The 24,001-nt window shown below is 37.5% G+C and overlaps 1 protein-coding gene across 3 annotated transcripts in view; it reads right to left on the bottom strand.

Moving 5' to 3' along the window:
• The window catches only part of DSCAM (DS cell adhesion molecule), a 427,035-nt gene that overhangs the window by 352,426 nt on the left and 50,608 nt on the right, over nt 1–24,001 (bottom strand). For all 3 annotated transcript variants that reach the window (XM_015882861.3, XM_085548372.1, XM_085548376.1), the window contains exons 2-3: nt 7,859–8,176; nt 3,100–3,246 (exon numbers count right to left, since the gene is read on the bottom strand). In XM_015882861.3, coding sequence (XP_015738347.2) covers nt 3,100–3,246; nt 7,859–8,176 — 465 coding nt within the window. The remainder of the gene's footprint in view (nt 1–3,099; nt 3,247–7,858; nt 8,177–24,001) is intronic.

The raw sequence follows: 24,001 nt of genomic DNA on the forward strand, positions 1-24,001 counted from the left end.
GCTTTTTAGCCACACATTTACTATTATATACAAGTACAAAGTGTAGGAGCAAAATCTCAGCTACCTGGTTATTTCCCTGGAGACAGACAGACACCTTTTTAGTCCACAGCTGTCTTTGAATGAGGATATTTCATGGAATTCAGTATATTTGGCTTACACCATTGGCACCTTCACTTCACTGAGCAGCAGCCTGACCTATCAGCACACTCCTTGGAAATGGTCTAGCTATATGTCTTACTAGGTTTCAAGCCACAGTTTGCCACAACCTGGAGGCACAACATACAATTCAGCTGCCCAGGTGTTTTAATTACATATCTCAATTACTGAACTTCACCGCACTCTCTGAGAACAAAGCATACAATACAAAGGCAGATGTATTCAGGATAATACACTTCTTCCATGGTAAAATCAATCAATAAATAAAAAAATTTTAAAAAAGTAAGGAATGTGCCCCTTAGATGCACTTCCTGTTTTTTCTTTGTTTTTTTAAATTATTTATTGTTTTAATTATTGCTAAAATTCACTTTTTATTTGAAATATTTGATCTCCACAGAAAGAAATGACAAACTAAAACAGTAAGAAACTGTTGAAAGAAATGATTCTGGTTCAAAAATCTCACTGTTCTAGTAGTCCACAGCTGGACTACAAACAGACAGACGTATTAAATATTTACTCTAATTTTTACTTGGAACTATTACGTAGGGATTTAAGACTTTCAGAAGCAAAGTTTATCTGTTGTGCCACTCTATATGAAGCTTCTCCACTGGAGGAAAAAAATATCAAATATACTAATAATGACTGTATAAGCAGGAATATGCACATCCTCAGAACATTGATCATTAGTAGAAAACAGCTCAATAGCTGTGTTAGGTCTAGTACCCTATTCATCAGCACTGGCATTCTAAGAAGACAAGCTTGATCAATATCTACCATTTGAGTTCATGGTCAGATTATTACAAAATTTATTATGGGTAAAACTCAAGGTAGTGGTTTCATGAAACACATGCAGGCTCACTATCAACCTGCACTTAGGTGGTGAACAATCAAATACAGCATCTATCCTGATTACACTAGAGAAATATTGTCCCATCTCACTTTTGCCCTTGCACATCAGGTAGCATCAACCTGTAATCTAACTTGTGATTTCACCTCTAAAACTAAATCTTTTCCATAACATGATCCAATATGTTAAACACAGATTTTTAAGAGTAGATTTTAATGCATTTTATTTTATCTCCATCTAGATTTATAACTGTCAAATTAAGGGATTGTGAGATAATTAAAGATGGTTTTTAAGTGTTGAAAGTGTTTTAATTGATTTTTAATGACTGTAGCTTAGTCAACCAAAGTCAGAAGTGGCGTTAAGGAAAAAAAATGATGCAACTACATAGACTTAAATTTCATTATGCATGTTTATCCCCCAAAAGTTTAAAGGATAAGAATCAAGATAGATTAACCAGAAATAAATTATTTTAAGCACAGTAGTCATGATGGTCTGCAGAAATCACACACTTTCTTCCCCAAAGATGGGATTACAAAGACCTGTGTCCTCTTATGCTGACTCCTGAAGAGAAAACATGCATATTTTCTTACACAATGAATAAGCTTGAAAAAATATTTTGGTAATTAACTGTGTACATATAAACATTATTTTCCTTCACATGCAGATGTATATGTATCATCTGTCAGAAAAGAAAATAAATACATTAATCCACTGTTGTATTAGATAACCTTAATCATAGTTCTGTAGCATTACAAATAGAATAATGGAAAGCTTACTTGTCTATTAACTATGAACTTCCAGTATTTGTTGGTTGTTCTACTGGTGAATCCTATAATTCAGATATAACAAACTTATTTGTGGCAATGCTTATTTTGCCCAATGATGGGCAAAATATATGCCTGACCAAAACACAGAAGCACAACAAAATTGATTTACCAAGCTTAAACAGTGTGCCACTAGCATAGGACAACTGATCATGAATTCAATGGTACTTAAATAGTTACTAAATCTTTAGAGAACTATATGGAATAAACCCCCCAAAAAGAAAATTTAAAAAAAAAAAAAAAAAAAAGCTTATGTAAGGAATCAATAAACTACATAGATAAATAAAATCTAGAACATGAGTCATAAAGAAACATAAGTATTTCCATCAGTATCACATTTGTCAGAAAAGAAAGGTTATTAATTTACCGAGAAGTGTAAAAAGGTTTCTAAATGCTGTAGGATCATAAACACAAACACATTCTTAAACATACTCTGCAGCAGCATTGAACTTAAATTACATTTTCCATTCTGCATTACCCTGAAAAAAAATATATACATGAAGTTCTGCATATAAATCATTTGTATGAGTAACGACAGAAGTGTTCAGTGTAATATATAATTTGGATATGTACCTCAGTGAAAATACTTTTATGAATATATACAGTCTCCTAGGAATTTCTTAAAATGTTTAAGCTTTTAAACGTTGGATATTGTTTGCCTGAAATCCCTCTACTTCTACAGCATTGCCTCACATTGGCAACTGGAGCATGTTACTTTTAGAACTGATTGTTTTACTTGAATATTTTTGCCTTACAGCACTGTTTATAGTTTGCCTAAGCCCCTAGAGTTACCTATAAAGCTATTTGAGATAAAAATATTTTGAAGGCAAAAATACCAGTTATACAGCACATTTAAACATAACCAAACAAAATTTAGACTCAGAATTTCTTCCAATACACGAGTAACACTATTACTGAAAAACAACTAAAACTCAACATGTTTTATGACATTCACATTTATTTGGCATGTATGAGTTTCTTATCAAAGTTAAACACAAACCCATTGTCACAGCAACCAGGAAGCTGACTTGATATCTAGTATAAAACAAAAACCATGTTAGTTTCCCCTCAAGCATGCTCGAAAAAGCCAGGCTGTCTAAAACCTTTATGTCACATAGTCATAAGGATGCAGCAACGCTCATATGAAATATGTTCCTGAAAGGGTGACATACCAGTCTATAATTTACTAAAAGTAAACATAAAGTATTTTGGGGAAAAGACAGTAACCACATCTGCCATTGCCAGTTGACAAAGAAAACTGTAAGAGCCTACCTGAGACAAGCGAGACTGTGTCTTTCTCCCATGAGACAACAGTGATGTATGCCTCCACAGAGGAGGGGATAATGCACTTGAACACTGCTACATTGCCTCTCATGGCTTTCTGGTCCTCCACACGGACTGTATAGGGTTCCCGTAAAACTGAAGAGAAAGGAATAGGTTCCATTAGCAAGTCATAATTACACATACCATCTAATACAAAGATTGCCTCATCAAGATTCCTAAGGTTATGATTTTTTAAATGTATTTAAGTGATAGTTTTGCAATACTAATAGTTTTGAGAATTAGTACAGAAGCATTCCCAGATCTTTCTATTTACTCACAGTCTGCATTTCACCAAGTGTCTGCATTCCTTTCCTATGTAATTCTGGGAACAAGGAGAAATAAATACACAGTTTATGCAAAACTCTATGGGTAAATCATGTTATGCCTTTTGTTACTTCTCTTGTTTCTCATGCCACATTTCCCATCACAAATGGTTTTCTACTCTATCCGGGAGTACAAATTACATACAACTACTTTAAGTAAATAAGGCATCAAAAGGGTAGAAGAGAAGAACAGTGTCATTTAGGATTTTGAAGAAGAGAAAAATGAAGGAGAAAATTGATGGAGGTGACAGAAAACAAACAAACAAACAAACAACAACAACAACAACAAAAAACCAACAAAACAACCCACTGTTTCAGAAACACAGAGAAGTGATAGCAGTTGAGGTGAGAACTGCATTCAGTTGCCCAGTATGGAGAGAAATAAGACAGAGATAAGAAAATAGTAGCTGTGACTAGGAGTTGTTTTAAAAACAGTATGGAAGCACTAAGATTCAGGATGTGATTTGACTAGTGAACAGAAGAATTATCTTAATAGCCAAGGAGAAGAAAAAAAGAACAGGAAAAACTCTTCACGTGAAAATAGTATTAGTTGAAAGACATGAAGGTACACTGGTAAGATTAGTGGAAAGAAGGAAAATTCTGACATTGATACAACTCAATGAAGGAGTGGTAAAAATCTGTAAGCAGTGGTTAACAGAAAAGAAGGTAGAGCAGAGAAGAAGTACTACTTGTAACGGAGAGCATCTAAGTAGGTAAGAAATGAAGGACAAGCATTAATGTAAGATCTCTACAGTACTGCAAGATTAAGGTGCAAGAAAAGAAATTACCACAGCCAACATAGTTAAGAAGCTAGAGACAGTGGTCAAGTGAGGAACAGTTTCAGTGAAAATAGAGGTAAAATGATGTGTGTTTAAGGCATGTGTGGGTCTGAAAGTAAAAATTATTGGCAAGAACTCCAGTGCAGCAATATAACCTAAATAACAATGTGAAATTGCCATATTACAGTGATATTTTTCTTGCCTATATACCCAGCCTACAATCATTTATAATGCTCTACCCACTACAAGTAACCAGAATCACTGAAGACTGAAGTGCTATATGCCAGAAGCACTAGAATTTTTAGAGGTCATCCCTACTCAATGTCTTTAAAGAAAAAAAGAAGTCAGCATTCTGGAATATAATTATTTTTCACAAGTGCAAACAGTAGCAAGTTTTCAGGTCCAATGCAACCATTGTGGAAAGAAAGACTGGAGTTCTCTGTCCCAGTCTCAATCCCAAACAGGACATATCAACACAGCAGTTAGGAGCTAGCATATTTTTAATCATAAATTAAATTTCTTAACTCTGCTGTAAGTACACTCTGGGCAGAACAGATATTACAAGCACCTCTGATATAACGACTTCACAACCGTGGCTGCCCTGGGACAAAGCAGCCTCTTATACTATGCTGGAGGGAATGGCTCCAGAGCACATAAATCATCCTTATGAAGCTGACTTTTGACTAATGCTCACACTCCAACCACCTCATACAGACAAGGGATTTTTTATTTTAGCAGCAACACTAGCACATTGCTAAAGGTCTAGTACTTTGAAAATCTGCCATATTTCAAATCTTACTGCCCATCTGATTATTTCAGTAAGCAAACAAAAAGTATCTGAGGCACAAAAATTAGAAAGACTTATTCATTTCTTTTTGAAAAGTTTACATTATTGTGGTTTCAGTGATGCCCTCAGATATTTCCATGGGATAAATGACCGGCTCCCACGAAAGATTTGCTGATCATCTTGAAAATCCCAGTTCCTTGAATCATGAGTTAACGTGAGAATCTCAGCCTTTGCTCTACTATATATAACACACATATCCCCCTCCATTCCCATGCAGGATTGTCCTGGAAGATTGAGTCTGGGTTTGACTCTTCGATTTTTTGTTTTGTTGTCATTTGTTTTCTGCCTTGTTTTAGTCAATAGTTTTCTTTTTTGAGGGGTGGAGAGATTATTATGTGTAATAGTTATATTCAAAAAACACTAATACAGTTATCAGCAGCTTGAAATCTTAGCTTCAGGCTTTCTCAAACTGATTGAGAATGAACTACTAGTGTGCGTAGAAGACTTGCTCAAAAATTATATCTTCCAGAGACAATTACTCAAGCAAAGACTCACTAGCAAATACTATCTGCTATCTAGCTGAACGACAGCTCTAGACCACAATATTGGCTCTTATGAAGGAAGGGAACATGTTTAATTTATTATCTAAGTCTCATATTATCCACGTGAGTCAACATCTCAAATGAATGGATCAAAGCTAAGACGCCAAAAAGAAGAAGAAAGGGGGTTTAAAAAAGCGAATCAAGTAGCTCTACCGACATCACTCCAGAAGTAATGCCTCCTACTTATTTTCATGGAAGCTACAACAGATTACAAAGAGCACAGTATCACTACTTGATAGAGCACATTCTAAGCTACAAAACATTGCTTGTCAACTTAATTACCACCACTAGTTCTGCATTCATTCAGCAGTGAACAAGAGCCTGCATGCCACGCTCGTAAAATTCTGCACTGGTGGAGGTGACTTTGTGCTACTGGCTCTACTGCTGAATTGCATCACCCACTGCTTCACAGTGCTCACATCCAGTGTTTGGTCTCCATTGATGTCCAGCAACCATCAATGAGTGTTAATACCCATTAACGCCAATTTTTCCACATGGAGGAATTCAGTGACATGCCTTTGCTTCACACGTCAGATGCCATTTTGTCAGACTTCCCTTCTGCTGCCATTTATCATATAGAAATAAAACAATGAAATATGGGTGGGAAGCTTTAACATCTATTTCCATATAACCAACATCCACCTCTGACTTAATGGGTCAACATAATAAAAATAGGAGGCATTACTTTTGGAGCGGAACTCATTGCAAAGCCTTTTTGCACATGCTGCTTCCATTTGGGAAGTTCATTACTCAGGCAGAATAGGATGACTTCTGGAGTTCCATGGAAAAATTGAAAGCTGTGCAACAGATATAGCCATATCCTATCATCTACACTGTATGCCCCTCCAACTCAATGAGCATTAAATCATAGCTAATAAAATAATTTATCTAAGAAATAGAAATATTGGAAAGTAATATTGCCAAAAAGAAGAAGCTACCAAAATATTTTCCTATATATTGGGAAAAAATGCTATCCCAGATGTGGACATGAAAAAAATCCAGGAAGGACAAAAATTCTAACAGATGTAACATTAGCAAATCCATCAACGTTAAACGAAGAGCTAAAAACAAACAAATAAACAAACAAATAAATCTGATCAATCTATGGTTTTCAATCTTTCCTGGTCTGTGAACAACAAAGTATTTTCAGAGGAAGCATAAGTCATTATAGAAATCCCACATACATGCAATATGCGAGCTGTCATTTCTTGTAAAAGAAAATATACACAGTATTTCAGACTAGACTTTGGATAAGGTAAATGAAATTGTTAAAATCTTTTTTTTTTTCAGTCTTACCTTCCAATTTCCTACAAACTACAAATAACTGAATCTTAGTTCATTGTTTAAAAGGGTAGAATAAATCCCCACATAAGATGATGAAGTCAAGTCTACTTAGTAACTGTTTAGAATTATCTTTCCAAGAATCCTGTGAAGGCATATCTCAGTAGAAAAGATACTTCAGAGAAAAGACTCACAGCTCCACAGCCTACAAAGGCTATAAGGATTTGCATTAGGCAAGGGTCAGCTTCCAGACTGGCTTTTGTTTGTTTGAATATTTTAATTAACTGAAGTGGGTAGACAAAACCTTCAGAAAGTATGTAATCATGTTTGCATATTGCAGCAAAAGGCCTGATTGTGATCCGGCTGTAGTTCCCTACTTATTCACCTAGACTGCATACAGTCAGTGCAAGAAAACAGATACAAATCATTATGCTAATTTGCATGTTTTAGCTTAAACACCAAGTTCTGACTGTTTATCAACACCCCTTGCTAAGCTCTTATAAAGGACACAAGTTTGTCCCCCAAAAGAAGGCACAACGCAACACAAGCATCTAAGAAGAGGCATCATTAGCCAACTGTGGTTTTTTTTTCCCCCAGCCATTACACAAAACCCAAAGATGACATCCTTGTTTCTCACATCTGGTTAAAGAGTAAGCATGGTCTGATTCATGATTTCATTTTCAGTTCATTTTTCCTTGTGCTTGTTTGGAAGATCAGCTAATCATGATCTTCGGAAAACTAATTTTTCACCACCAAAACAAAAGTGGATCAGGAAGAAAGGAGAAAGAATGTACTATTTCACATAGTAATCATAAGGATTTCTGAGGTTATCCTTCTCGCCATTTCTCCTTTGACTCACAAACGCTACTGCTTTTCAAAACACCCAAGTTTCCTCCTTCCCCAACCCATTTGAGACATGGAAAAAGCTGTACTTACCGGCCTTAATGTGAACATCCTGACTTCTGATTTTCCCTGAAGGATTTTCAGCTGTGCAATAGTAAGTGTTATCATGGATTAAGTTATTAAAGCTTGAAGGAGGGAAGGGGAAAATTTGGAGAGTGCCATTGGGGTGGACGTGGCGGATCCCTGGGACATCGTAGATCTCCTCGCCCGTTGCTAGGTACCATCTGAGCGTCACCGGGGGGATCCCTGCGGCTGGACAGGGTACCAATGTCCCTGTGGTGCTAGCAAACACTACCTCTTGCAGAGATGCATTGACAAAATATAGACTGGCGTGTAGATCTTCACTGAAAACTGCAAGACAAAAAAAAGGGGGAAAAAAAGATATTTTGAAAACGTAAAGCACAAGCCATTTCTATTACCATTTATAAATTCATATTTACATGGCAAAATGACATATGAAGTAATAACAAAGATTGCACAAACAGTGAAAATTCACCATCATTCCTTAATAAACACACATACCATATTTCTAATACAGGTGCAACTTAATAGCCACATTATCTAATTGGTCAGGTATCTCTAACAAAGACTTTGAAACAGAGGCATGTTTTTTTGGTAATGGTGATTCTGCCATCTGTGTGACTGTAGACCTCCTCCCAAAAAGAAACAGCAGATTTTGTCACACAGTAGGAATTTAGAATACAAGATTAGCCCTCATTCTTCTGAACACCTCTTCGATAGGCTATTCAGGTATTACCCAGATTGCTTGAAGACCCCAGACAGATTCCTAAACATTCCATCTGAAATACCTTGCTAATGCTCTTCTGCTTGAGAGACTACAAGTGTAAGTCTGTTTTTCAATAAACACTGGGTGACACTATGAACCATACCACCCTATTGTCCATTTGTACATAAAACTAACTACAGAAAACCACCAGTTTTCCTTGAGACACACAAAGAAACTTACATATTTCACAGTATCTTGAATATAGTGAATTCTGACTCATTTGCATGATTTTCTCGTGCAAGTCTGGTAAGAAGTTTTTGAAAATGGATTTACAATTGATCAGTCCAGTGAGACTGATTTCAGGATTAGTTTGCTATTGTCCTCCAGAAATAATTGTCAATCTTAACATGAAATCATGCAAGGAACTCTCTACTTCTGCCACTTATTTTGATGGTAAGCTTGAAGCACAAAATGGACTATTTTCTCCTTCTCTCCCCAGACATTCAGAGGGAAGAAGAGAAAAGGTGGGAAGAGTTCATCTGCTATTGACAGTCAGAAGAATCCTTTCAAAAAGAGGCTGGATTGGCTCTGGGAAGCCCCAGAATGAAAGAAGTAGGAGAGACTCTCCTAGGGCAATAGAGAAAGACATCTGGCATAACAAAGACAGCTGAATAAATGGACATCATATAACAGGATGAAAGGCACTTGGAAAATTAGAAAGGAGAAATTTCATGCACTGGAGCCAACAAGTCCCTGCATACAGATGAGACAGGTGCTAACTCGGAATAATTAAGTTCTTCCTAGTTGGCTCAACTCTACTAGAAACTTGGAATTCTGGAAAGCAAAAAAGAAAAAAAAAAAGACACAATAGGACTAAGCACAGGAGGAAGCACAGCTGAACAAGATGGTGCCACTTTTACTTAATACACTGCTAATTATAGATGTACTCTAAAGCAGAGAACAGTATTGTTGGTAACATAATAGAGAAGTAAAAAAAATAAAGCTGGCATTGCTCATCTGCTGTACAAGCTTTTCTTTCCAAATACAAGGGGAATAATCAGGATATTTTACTTTCCATTGGCCAAATAGGCGCTTACATAGAAGCAAAAAATATAGTTCATATTTGCCAACTTTTATGCTGTGGTGCTTCTCAAGAGATATTCACAATGGAAAAAGAAAAATAAAAAATAAAACAGTAGATTTTCTGGCTAAGAGTAAATAGGTACATATGAAATTCCAAATGTCATAAAAATAAAGAATAACGGGAGCTATGATTAACGCTTGCATTGAATCTAACTATAATCAAAATGCAGAACAGCCAAACTAGAGACTCACGCTACTAGCACATAACAATGATTTTTCCCAGCTGTTTTGTATCTCTGGTAGAAGCTTTGAATACTTTTGACAAACTTTCCATCCATCAGCCTATACAATAGTGCTTCATTTTAAAGAAGCATCTGGTACGCATTCATCTTAATGGCAGTCACAAACACACTAAAATCCCTGGAAAATAATTGCAGCACTATAATACACACACAGAGAGCTGACAATACAGATACATTTTGTAGTGAAAAACAGGCTACTTAGATACATTCAGAGACAGAAATGGGATTTCAGAATTCTTTAAGGATATTTCTCAGCAGTGTTCCATAGGAAGAGAGTTCTGTTATTTAGCTAACTACAAGTGATATATCAAAACCTAATTGAAACCAAGACAAGATAAATGTGGTATGTAATTGTATGTTAATTAATGTTAAAATGCAATCCAATTAAACACTGTATCTTATAGTAAACAGCAGCAAGCTCAAACTAAAAGTTGCAACTGACAGGGAAATCTGATGAAGGTTAGAGCTATAAAAGAGAGAACAGAAACAGCTGATGACAAAAGGAATTGTAAGAATAGAAAGGGAAAAATATATCAGACTGCTTATACTAACTACCTAAATATTACTCCAAAAACAAGGATTTTAAAGTGCTTTGTCTCTTTGGCTTCATCTTTTGCTAAAATGGCAAAGGCCCACGCAAACAGGCATAGGTCTTCCCTAAAGCCTGCTCTGCAGGAATGGACTCCACAGTAGCACTAAGTCAGACTGGAAATGAATTGCAGTGGAATTTGATTATAGTTGGCCTGGACAAAGAAACATCAGCACTTTTGAAGAGTTTACATCAATCAGTAGTCAAGGGAAGTAGAGTAAGGGTTTCCTTCTGAATGATGATCATTATGGGTCTCTTCCAACTCAGGATATTCTATGACTGTGTTACTGAAACCAGTAACAGCTGATGGAAACAGCAGTTCTGCATTCCAGCAGAACAAGTGGGTGTCCCAATGGAAATGTCAAGGTGACAAACACTCTGCACCTGTAAGCATTTCAGGGCCATCAAGTGAAGACCTTTAACCTTCCTTATCCATTTGGTTGGAGGTTTGCATAAACAGTTTATTGATTTGATAGACACAGGGCAAGAAAAATTTGAATTTTAGGTTAAACAGATACCATAATCTTACTCCTACAAGAATGGGAAGAAAGGATGCACTTTTTTGCAAGTTCAGGCAAAATTTCTTAGGCTCAACTACTTGAAGTGATAAGGTGAACTGATGAGGTATAATAGCCAGGGAAATTTCTTTTTCGAGGAAGACAGAACTGCCATGCTCTGCCTAGAAAAGTGCTGAATACATCAGCAGGACACAAGATTTCTTTTAGCAGTTGAGAAGTTTCCTGACAAGCAAACTGGTTAATTTCAAGGCAATCTCATCAGTGGAACTGCAAATCAATCACACTCAGAAACAGAAAATAAGCCTGAGTGCTGTATAGCCAGCTAGTCTGAGTGGACATAACCAGACTACACAGACTAGGTATAAAGATCTAGACTGGGCTTTGAGTTTGCTGTAGCTACATTCAGTAGCTGAGACTGGATTGGCTTTTTTTACCTTTACTCTCACCTAGTAGGTATCTTTCCTTAAGCGTCCAGGACACTGCAACACCCACATATACATATGCTGTATATTTTTGAAGGCCTTACATAATATCCTAGCACATAGCACTTTGGATATTTCTGCCTCCAAAGGTATTGCTTGCCAAGGTTTCGTGATAAGTTGCCCAAGACAAAACAGGCTGAAACTGTTTCTTCATAGTCTTCCTTTTTAGTGACTTGAAGGATATGTCACTAAGATACGAAGGAGAAGATGAGAAGATGCTACACAAACTATCATACTGGGTCAGGCTTGGCCTTGCTCTGTGCAGAATCTCGTGTCCTGGAGGGATCAGCACCAGCTGTAACAGAGATGAAAGATGACATGCAAAGGCAAACTGTGAAGCTACCAGTCCAAGGAAGATCATACTCCTCCCTTCCTCCCCACTTCTTTGTGTCTGTCCCCTCCGGACTGTGTCACATTTAAGAATCCTCACCTTAACAACTTCAGAAGTGAAAACTTACTCAGATATTGGAGGTATCGTAAGAAAATTTTCTATTTGTACAACTAGATGCCAGAATATATTACAGCAGCCTAGTGTTGTGCATTTCCTTTTCATCATATTCTTTCCAGTTTTATGAAGTTCAAATAACATATTTGTTATTTTTACCGCTAGCTCTTTATTCTTCAAATTCTTACTCAGTTCTCTTTCCATACCCTGCAATTAACTATTAAAAGCTCCAGGTCTATCTCCAAGGAATTGTGGCACTTTTCAGTTCAAAAATGTCAGGAAAAAGCCTCTTAATGATTTTAATACTTATATTTACATTGTTTTCCCTGCTTTATTCATTAAGTAAATACTATTCCTGTGATGTTTATGGAAGAGGAAAGTCTGGTCCTAAATTAATAGCGACTGAAAAACAAAGGAAGATTTATTTCTCCTCATCTCTGATTAACCACAAATATGAAGATTATTTGGTGCAAGCACAGCCAAAGATAGTCTGGACATGTTGCAAAGTGACATGCTAGTGAGCTGTGTTGCTATTCAGGATAAACTTTTTCAAGATGTTTTACTGTCTCAGTATTACTGACCCGTTTTTTAAAGGAAAGAGACAGATTTATTTTGAAAGGAGAAAAACTGGGCACCTGCAAGCACTAATGTTATTATCACTACTCAATTATCAAGTAACAGGCTATGTAAAGTGACCTAGAGAAATTATTTCAGCTATCACAAAAAGATCAGAGTAATGAGGAATTATAATAATCCACCTGTGATCATGTCTCCCTCTAGGGGTTTTAACTAATGACTGAAGTATAGGATAGATAAATATTATAAATTTTATTAGAGCAAGATTAAAATGAACAACATTTTGTAATTTTGGCTCAGATTCTGGCTCCTCATATGCTTCTGTAAGCTAAGAAGAATTTAATATTCCTCACAATTTATATTTTATTTTGAGAGAGGAAGGAAGGTAAAACAACTCACGCAAGGATTAAGATACAGGTGGAAAAAACATAGCCATCTTTACACCCACAGTATAGCAAAACAGCACTAGATGAAGATGCTCTGATCACACTCCAAATTACGTTACTAAAAAGAACTAAAAGAACTGAAGACGGCACTAGAGAAAAAAATGATGAGAAAATGGTGAAAATCAACACAAAATACCTTGAATATGGGAAAAAAAAAAAAAAAAGAAAGAAAAGAAAAAAAAGAAATAAACCACACAAAGTGATGTGACATTACAAGCATAATTAGCAAATAGATGACTATGTTAAATTACTACATTCAAATAAGTGGATACAAAAGCACCAGTTAAATGCCACCTTACACAACAGTTTGAATTCACCAATGGAGTCAAGGAAAAGAATATATTTACCCACTTTGACCTCCTCAATCAATACTACTTTCTCACAAGCTAATGAGAAAAGCTAAGGGAAAAAAGTGCCTGAAGTTATTATCACCTACAATACAGAATATAACTTTTGAGCTCAGACAAAAAATATGCCTTCCAGTAACAAATGCTGAAGCACCCATTGCTCCAATGAAACAAATTCCTCCAATATTTCTTACCGAGGCCACCTAAACTGTAAACAAGCAGGAACAAGAATCTTCTCCATCAGTATTTCAATTAGAGAACACTAACTTGTCCAAATAAGAGCTATACCAACATGAACTTCTAGTAGTTCTCAACAGGTCACCTTGATAGCTGTCAACAGTTTATAGGCTGGTTTGTCTTGGTTCCGTGACTAATGGGGCAAGAGGACCCATGCAGTCACACTCCAGGAAAAGGGGAAAGGTTAGAGTGTTGGGCCCAAAACCAAAACAGCGGAAACGATCTGAGAAGGGAAGTCAGTTTACTAAATACAGTATCAGAATGCAAGATAATATATGATACAATATAATTGGAACTGAAGATAATAAATCAAATAAAATGAAAGCCTTACTCTAATGCTGAAGGTGAGACAGCTAGGTAGCATATACACTGTGGAGAGATGCAGAAAAGGAAAAGGGACATCTTGTAACCTGCAATCAATTTTATCTTTCCCTCTGAACACAGAGGGGAAACAGAACAGTGAACACTCCTCTGGGATACGTAATTCTTCTTTTCTGAAACAGGTATACCTGGAACTAGAGCATTAACTCTATAAATCCCAGTGCTCTACATGATGTTATGATGTGGAATACTGATAACAAAAATCCTAAAACCATGACAATAGGCTTGAGGCAAATCTCACAACCTGCATAGACCTGCAACAGCAAAGGGCAAGGGCAGAGACTCGGTGCACCACAGATTAGTGCTTTAAAACCTGAAATCTCTGAATCTAGCTAAAATGCTCCTTACTCTTTGTAGTGGCTATCAGAGAGCCTGATTAAACCAGATGACAAAATGAATCTGCTCACTCCCTGCTAGGTATTTCTCACAGGGTATATGTCAGGGTATAGTGACAAAGGATGCTCTAGGAGATGGGGAGGACTTCACTGGGGAACAAGGAGGTGAGGATTAGTTTCAAGTGAAAGCTTCCTCTGTTTCCCAGAAAATTGTCCTCCCATCTCCCAGACGGAATACATGAAGGAATAAGGGCAGAAACAGAGAACCTGAAGGAAGAACAGGACATACCAGTTATCAGTTATTAGTACCTACTAAAGAAAGGTTCCAAGGGAACTGGAAGAGTGTAAATTTGCAAAATGCAACATTACAGAGCTGTTATATAAAAAAACTATCCAGTTATTTACTAATGTCTCTTGTTCAGTTTCAGTAGTCATCCAAGAGAACACGCTTACCAAGTTAAAACAAAAATTTTTAAGTTGAAAGCATATCTTAATGTTTGGCTTTTTGTTTTTCAAGCAGTTATGTAAGTTGTTATAATTCTTAAAGTAGTATGAAGCAATGGGAAAAAAATAAAAAGTACTCAGTCTAAGCACATACAGATGAGCCAGTTAGTTTTTCTACTTCTGTAATGTATATGATTATGTAATTGGAGCATTTAGGAAGCCAAAATTCTTTCCACAGTATGTGATCTCTAAATGCAGAACTATTTCCTATGTAATGTGTTGTGTAATCGTAGCCAGTATTTATAGAGCTAAACAGTATAAAATCACACAACACCCAAAAGGAACAAGAAGTTGACCATGCTTTGTCTAATTGGTACTCTACTTCAACATGCCAGAGCTTAATGTTTTAATCCAAAATACTATCCATTTGAATCACTTTCAAAATCAGAACCACTAATGAGGATAATTAAGTATGCAATTTATTCCTTTTTTTGTTTTCTGACAAAAAAAAAATTGACAGAAAAAACAGTGTTATATTATCAGTCAAACAGGACAGCAACCTCCATTAAATCAAAGCAGTCCTTCACAATTAATAGAAAGGGTCCTTGGGTCAAGCCATAAAGAAGTGGAACTCACAAATTAGTTACATCTCTGAAAGGGGAGAAATGCGAGTTCTAATAAACTGCATTATAGAGATCTGAGCACACAGGCTAATGCTGAGTAGCAAATGTAGTAGTTGCATAAAAGCCTTTAATCAACTAAAAAGGAATAGCCTGTTTGTGATTTAAATGCTTACTTCTAATTGTCAATGATGAATACCTAGCCTTTCATTCAACCTGTGTGTGATAGGTATTGCATTGTTTTTCTGGGCTATAAACTATCACACTGAGATGTAGATAGGTTCTTCTCTCTCTCTCTCTCTCTTTTTTTTTTTTTTTTATAAGAACAAAGATAAACTAAGTAAAAAGCAAATAAATAGTTGCCAGTCTGGGGAGAAAACATATGCATTGTTCCTTCTTGAAAAGCCCACTCATAACCTCAGCTCCACTTTCTATTTTCATTGAGGTCATGATGCAAGATAACAAAAGCAACCATGCAGAAATGAAAAAAGACCCTCAGATGTATATTTTTGTTTCAAAAATCTGCAAATGAGCAGTAGTAATATAACATTAAGGAGTTACGTGTACATTACATATTTTCATAATGTCACTTTTATTTTGGTTTATGAATTTATCACATTTTCAATAAGCAGAGTAACTACTTACAAGGACCACTAGCTGAGATGTAATGGATTTCAATCTCAGCCTTGTCTAGAAAAACACTACAACTGACCTAAAGCTTTCTTCTAGTGCCTTCTGGTCATGTGCATCACACCTAAACATGACAGCCTTAGAACCAAACAGCAGCAAAGAATAGCATTCTCTTCACTGCAAAAACCCAGTGCTGTTTTGTTTTCCATTTTCTCCAAGACCTCTTCCGCACAAAGATGAAGTAAAATAAACAAATTTTTTCAAGGAAACTAATTCAGAGCAAAAACAGTGCACAGATGTATACAAGGATTTATTTTAGACCAGAAGAGTCAACTACAGAAGTCTAACAGCCCAATAGCTTCTTGGACATGTTTTATACATTCCAGATGAAAGTTAAAACACTAAAAGAATAACTTAGATTTTCATGAGGATTTGGAGAGCAGCAGGGACACTGTCCTGGTTTCACCTAAAGCAGTGCTAATAGCACAATGCTCTTTGGTTGCTGTCAAGTAATGAGAACACAAGCAGTGACAGGCCATGCCAGGCCAGGCCTGAAGAGCCACCACCTCTATGCAAGGCTGCAAGGGGAGAGACAGAGACAGAACAGGTACCTGAATTAGTCCAGGAGTTCCATCATACCACCTGACACCATGAGGAAGGCCATACAACTAGAAAATTGCCAAGGACCAGTTGCTGCTAGGGGTTGCTGGGCATTGGTTGGTGGGTACTGAGACCTTGTGTCAGTAGGTAAGCACAATGCAGATATGCATATTATCATTGCATTTTTCTATTTTCCTCTTTTGTTTTAGTCAATAGTTTTTATCTCAACTCATGAGTTCTATTTTGTTTCCAGTTCTCTCCCTCATTCCACTTGAGGGAAATGAGCCAAGCCCTGTTTGGTGCTGAGCTGCTCATTGGTTAAGACAAATTATACGCTCTTCTGGGATGTTTTTTTTATTATCTGATTCTTCACAGAATTATGAAGTAGGCTGGAAGGTCCCTTAGAGATCATCTAATCTAACCCCCTTGCCATAGACAGGGACACCTTTCACTAGATCAGGATTCTCAAAGTCTTGAACAACCTGCCCTACTATCTTGAAAGACCACAAGGAGGTCTCCCCAGAGTCTTCTCTCATCCAGGCTAAACAACCCCAACTCTCTCAAACCTTTTTCATAGCAGCAGCACTCCAGACCTCTGGTCATCTTTGTAGCCCTTCTTTGGACCCCCTCTAATATCTCCATGTCTTTCTTGTACTATGGACATGTATGTGGATGACTTCCACTTCATGTGGGTGAGGCCTTTTACAAGGGTTGGCCTTAGTCTTCCACACAACCCAGCAAGCCTTTCTAGTCTCAAGCCATAGGAAAACACATAGGGAAAAATAAACAACCAAAACATGCTGAAAGTAAGCCCCCGCCTTTCAGTTCTGTTGTTCCACATCACATTTAGAAAGATAAGAATGGGTGACTGGGGTTAGGCTGTGTCTGCAGAGTTCCCCACCAAGGTCCCTTCAAGTAAGCTCATAAAAGTAGTAACATACACAGGCAACTGAAATACATGTTGAGAGGCATCAGCACATGATGCACAAGGTAAGTCACACAGAAGCGTTACTAAAGATGTTGGCGTTAAAACAAAATGCAGAAAAAATTAGGTCAAAGCTTGGGTAGCACACCATTTCCAGCATAGACACTGTTCTGCTCAGTAGCCTTCCTGCTAGAGGAAAAGGCAAAATTTGCCCACCAGAGCAAGGAGATAAGCAGAGCATGAGGACAAGTGGAACAACCCCTGCCTGAAAAACAGACTTCTTCCAGACACCACTAAAGACTAGTAGTACCAAGCACTATTGTAGCTCCTAGCTAGGAAATACTGAACAAAACCAAGATCTCAGACATGATGTTTCCAAGTCACCTTCATCACCTACTCAAGAACAAAATGTAATATTAGTGTGGTGAGTCTTTTGCATCACAGATCATACAGTATTGTGATATAAGAGCATTTCCATTTAGGAAGCATGAGTTTACTGCTCCCCACCATTCTTCTGTGATTCTTCCCCTATCCACAAGCCCTTATTCTATAACCTTGTGGAAGCAGAACAATCCAAGTCACTTGAAAGTGCAGAAATGGAAGAAATTTCCAAGTCATATCCATATCTTGGGGATAGCTGGAAGGAGCAAAACCCTGGCTCTGGAAATGGCTGTCTTGAGCAAGTCTTTGACTGGACTAGAAACAATTTCAACAGCACAGCCAGTTGACATTTGGATTTCTTGGGTTGCTAAGCCACTGTAGAACACGCAGCACAATTTGAGCATTTTGCTGCACTAATGCCACTTCACAACTGTACTAGATTTTCCCACCCGTAGGGACAAGAGCTCAACTTGACTGTATTCCTTCTGACAGTTTGCCCATCACATCAGACAGCACTGGCTTGGGTTGAGTCACAGGAGTGTCCTAGCTACAGAAGTGGAGCAGCCCTTCCCACCCCAGTACCACACTCAGCACCAGCAGAACATGGAGTGAAGGGGGCACAGCTGCCCATCTTGCTTGAGGGATGGCTCTTGAGCAATGCAGAGTTCAAATAAAGGCAAGAGAGAGGGAAGAAAAGTTACCCACAATATAACAATTACTTTTGGTCAGTGTAAACAGCCAGAAGCAGTAAGTGCAGACAGTCTCACTTTTGCAATGAAAACTGAAGTTGTATATAATAGTGACTAGTTTAACGTTCAAACATCTGAAAGGTGCCTGAAGTTATTTGATTTTAGGAAGCACAGAAATAAAACCAGTAATTATGTAGGCACTAAGCTCAAGTAGCGCAACACAACAAGGCTTAATGAAGAAGTCTCATTAGCATTTGGTTACTGCTCACATTTTTCCTACACTGCTTCTGAGACCATCATGATGTACCAGTTTTTGTTTTGATCTCACTAAAAGAAAGAAAAATGTGCCAGTTTTCGTGGCTACTGCTACAGAAGGTTAAATCTATGACAAAATGAGGCATTAACTCTACCTACCACTTGGCCAAAAAGAAAAAGAAATCCCAAGAAAACAGCAGATCTGAAACATTTTGGGGGATCAAGTAATACACATCATAGCTGAACATACAAATATCTACCAGTACCATAGTATCATCTTTACACTGTGGTCTCTACTCTCCAATTATATACTCTAAAGAAGTAGATCTAAATAAGATTTTTTGATAAAGGTATCCAAGAGTATAGTAAATAGCATCCATAGCCTACAGTAAACAACCAACCTAAGTGAAATATTCCTTAAAACTTCCACAACTGAAGTAACAACAATATGTACTTCTTCGTGCATTAAGTTCAGTTTAAAGAAATCTGTTCCCTTCCAGCTTCCCTGGCAGAATTCTTTACAGAGACCATGCCTGAAGAATAACTGCATGAAATCATTTTATTAAATCATTTTTGGCAATAGAATGACAATGTTCTACACCTGCACAAGTACTTGGACTCCACTTGTTTGATTGACTGCAGCACAGTACTGAGGGGTGGCTGGGAAGCAGTGAAGGAGCAGCTTAAGCTACTTCAAGAGGGAGATGGAAAAAACCCTGATAGGAAGAATCCACCACGAGAAACGCTTATTTCTACAGCTCCCCCCCAGTACCTTGTTTATACTACATCTGATAAGTCAAGGGATATACCAAGCCTAGCAGCCTAATGAGCTAATACGGTGAAGACATGCTGGCACCCGATGAAAAAAGCAGCTGCCATCCAGCCCAGCCACTTTAGACAGTCCAGGTTCTGTGGCACAGCTGCCTGCATTGACCAATAGCATGAATCAAGATGAAGGGCTGAGTCCACTGCCCTGGGTTGAGGGCAGATGCCATTCTGCTGTGGAAGAACAGGTATGACTGTCAGATTCACTCCCAGAGCTGGTGCACTCTCTTGAAAACAAGATGCTTCTCCTTGTCTTCTTCCAAAACCCCACATTTTCAAGGTCAGGTTGGATAGGGCTCTGAGCAACCTGCCTTTGCTGTAGGTGTCCCTGTTCATTGCAAGTGGCCTTTAAAGGTCCCTTAAATGATTCTATGATAAAATTATCTTTGTGAAAAGAAATATTTTCACTTTCTTTAGATTTCTTTTTTAAAAAGACCATTTTTTTTGTAACAGTAGAACAAAATGCTGTATAAGTGTTTATCCACTCATCATCCAATATTGGTTGATAAAGGATGCTTAGGGAAGAGTCTCTCATAATTCTTTCCTAATAATGACAGCTAGTTTAAAGTGCAATATTACACAACTAACTAGGATTACTTTATTTGTTTGCAATGTTCAACACTCACTTTACTTCCCTTCATATTTCCCAACAATCTCTATTATGGGGAACAGCACTTACATGCTGTTGGGTTATCTTAAGCAGTGTTTCATCAAAAGACCTTTTCACTTAATTATTTATGATCTTCTTCAGTTCATTTCTGCATAGGACTCAGCTCAGAACCACGGCGTACCCTGACAGTGACTTCTCTCCATCATGGAAGTCATCTGTTTTCTATGCTATCATTTGTCTTAATGAGGACCTCCCTCAGCTTATGACATCTTCATTTCATACTTCTTCACATGACACTTCAATGAACTCTTTCTACAGATCTTATTTTATACTGACTGCATTCTCCCTGTCCACCTTTGATCCTTGTTAAAAAAAAAAAAAAAAAAAGAGAGAGAGAGAGATAATTAAAAAAAAGAAGGTATAATTTGCTTTCAGACTTTCAGACTTCTTTCTCTGCCTTGTAAATTGCATTTACCCATGTGCTCTAATAACTTTGTTCCTTCTTAGTTTGACATTAAAAAAAGACCTTCTACCCTATAATTCTCCACCATACTCCCCTAAAATAACAAAAGCTCTGACATTAGATTTCCAAATAAAGATATTATAAGTCAATATAAGCAAAAGGTTACAGCAGTCATCACTTCTCCAGATAATTATATATCTAAGTATATTAACAACACTTGAAAAAATCTCATTTATTATTAAGTTTCTTCTAAAATTTCTTCCAGTTGCACTGCAGTTTTGGATCATTCCTAAGAATTGCCTTTCAAAGAGAATGAGAATAATAATTATCTTACTCCCTGAACTGTGGCACAAGGTGCACAGAGTTGCTCAGATCTTCTAGTTCAGCTGTGCAGCGCAATTAAGCAAACTCGTCCTGACAGTGGACTGAAAAGCTGCTCCTGTGAAACCTACCTCTGTGCACATGGTTTAGGTATTGAAAACTGCCAGTACAGACAGGTCATCCAATTAATGGGCAATAGGTCTGACATGTCCAGTTTTGTATCCTGTGCACACTTTATATGGGACTGCAGACCAACCAGAGACCAACATATCCAGCCTTAAAACATCTCTGCTGGTGGGAGTATTATAATTGAGCAAGTCAAGAGGTCAGCACAGAGAATTCATGTGGCTTTTCTGCAAAAATGTGCTTCGCTGGACATTTCTTTTGCTCCTTCATCAGCCTCACCAGATCCTTTATCCCGTAGGCAAGCTGCTCCTCAAAATCTGGTTTACTTTGCTTCATTATAAAACAGATATTTCACTAGGTATGCTACAACAACTTCTTTTCCTTCCATTCTGAGAAACAGCATATACTGTGAAGGATGATTTTAATATGTCCCGTGTACTCTCCTGCTTACCCACATTCACTCATGCTTGATAAAGTATACCTAATATCTGTCTCTTTTACAAGGACCAGCTCCTTAGGGTTTGAGTTGTCTGGGTCCAGCCAGCCATTTTTAAACATCTGTTTAATCTGATAATTTTCTGTATTGTTTGTTACTGGTTTTCACCTAGACTTTATCACATTTGCTGAGACCTTATGGACTGAACATGAATATTCTTAAGGAGTTCAGCCCCAGAAGACAAGTCCTCACAAACAGTATGTTCTTCCATACTTGTCAACTTCCACCATCCATCCCTAAGTTTCAGATCATCTAAGTTTCCTCATCTTTTGGCTCACGACACCCATCAGCCTACCTTCAGAGGATTCCTTTTCCTCTCATAAATCTTACTCCTTCATTTCAGTATCATTTTCTTCAGTGCTGTACTGAGACTGGGCAGATTATACAAGAATGGTCAACAGAAGGCTAGCAAAGAGATCCTACTGTCTAGCTTTTTATTAGTACAGTCTGATTCTAATGAGTCTTCTGTTACCGTTTTCAGTGTCACAGGTACGTCTTAAATTGTTTCTGCTACAGCTCCTATATGCTATGCCAGACTAAGGCAAAAGCAGTGAAGATGCACCTTCCCTTGAAGCTTCCAACTACAACACGTATCTTTCACCCATCAGCTTCATGGACTGTGTTCAAATTGGTCTGACCAAGCTAACCTTAACAAACTGAGAATACATCTTTTCATTCATCAACCACATTAAATCATAATATTTAAGGCTTAATAAAATGACTGTGTTTTGCAAAATAGCTTCTCCCACACACACTCCTGCTCCTAATCAGTGCTAATTAAGTGTCTGCATCATACAAACTGACAGCAATGTAGAATGTGAAGCAGAGTTTAAAGTGTAAATAATGATAAGAAAAGAGAACTTTTGAGCAAAATCTAAGCATCAAGTAGTCATTATGTGTAATCACTATAACAATTTAATGACACTTTGTGTGGGAACAGGAATATGAACAGAAATTAAAGTGTCTAACATTTTATTTATTTTAACTTATACTTAGCCCAATTTATATTTATCCTTTTAAAGTTCTTGTATCTGTAGATAACAAGATTAACATAGGAAAGCCTCAAGAGGAATATGCTTTCTCATCACAGAAACAAATCCACAGGTAAGATATGTGGGTAGCCACAGGTGGATGTAACAGATCATAAACACAAACATTGACTAGAGGTAATAGAAAGGTAGAGAAAGGGAAAATTAGACATCTTTTCTCCCACAGACTTGATAAGCAGACATGCCTGCTTGCCTGAAAGCAGTTCCTGAAAGCGTGTTCAACTTCAGGTATACCAGAGTCACGCTACCTTTAGAGGAAAGGCAAATTCTGGCAGAGTAGAAGAAAGCAAAAGGAAATTCTTGTTCCTTTGAACTTCCTGCATATTTTCAAAGTTTTTATTTAATGACCACTTCAAAGCATTACTTAAAAAAAAAAAAAAAAAAAAAAAAAAGCATCCATTTTATCCAGCATCATGGCAGCAGGTTTACAACTGTCAGTAAGTTGACTTCAATGAGCCTCTTTAGAGCCAGTAATACATGACTAGTGTTTCCCATGCAATCCAGTCCTGAAAATAGTATTGCTATTATTTCACCTCAGCATCAAGAAAGCAGCATTACAGGAAAGAGGACAGTAGAAGAGAAGGCTATGCATTATAATGACTAGAAGCACTGACTTCCTAGCTGTCATTTCACCCAAAACTCTTCGCGAAAGGGCAACCTCCCACACAGCTCAAACAAAAAGGGCATGTAAACCAAAAACAGCTTAACTAATCATGAAAAATATCAAACTGCACAGTAGCATTAGTTGAGTATCATCTTTGAGAGGTCTTGGAGAATGGGGGAGGTGCCTGAAAGCTGGAGGATAGCCAATGTCACTCTGGTCTTCAAAAAGGGCAAGAAGGAAGATCCAGGTAATTATAGGCCTGTTAGTCTTACCTCTGTCCCTAGAAAGGTTATGGAACAGCTTGTGCTGGATGGCATCTCCAGACAATTGGAAGAAAATGAGGTTATCAGGAGTAGTCAGGATGGGTTCACCAAGGGGAGGTCTTGTTCAACCAACCTTGTGGCCTTCAATGATATTGAGGGGTTGGACTCTATGATCTCTGGAGGTCCCTTCCAACCCCTACGATTCTGTGATTTTGTGAAGTATCTGGAGCTTGCAGGGATGAGAAGGGGAGTTGGAAATTTCCTTTTCTCCCATTAAAGATTAAGCTTCCCAAAACAGAAAAGCAGTATCTCTATTCTACCATTCTAGGAATGGTAACGTGAAAGGTAGAAATGTATGTGGCACAATTAGCTATGATTGCCTTAAACCATTCCCTTAAATGAACTGA

Source organism: Coturnix japonica, chromosome 1, assembly GCF_054131305.1.
Source record: "Coturnix japonica strain WE chromosome 1, WE-NBRP24, whole genome shotgun sequence".
Lineage (NCBI taxonomy): Eukaryota > Metazoa > Chordata > Aves > Galliformes > Phasianidae > Coturnix > Coturnix japonica.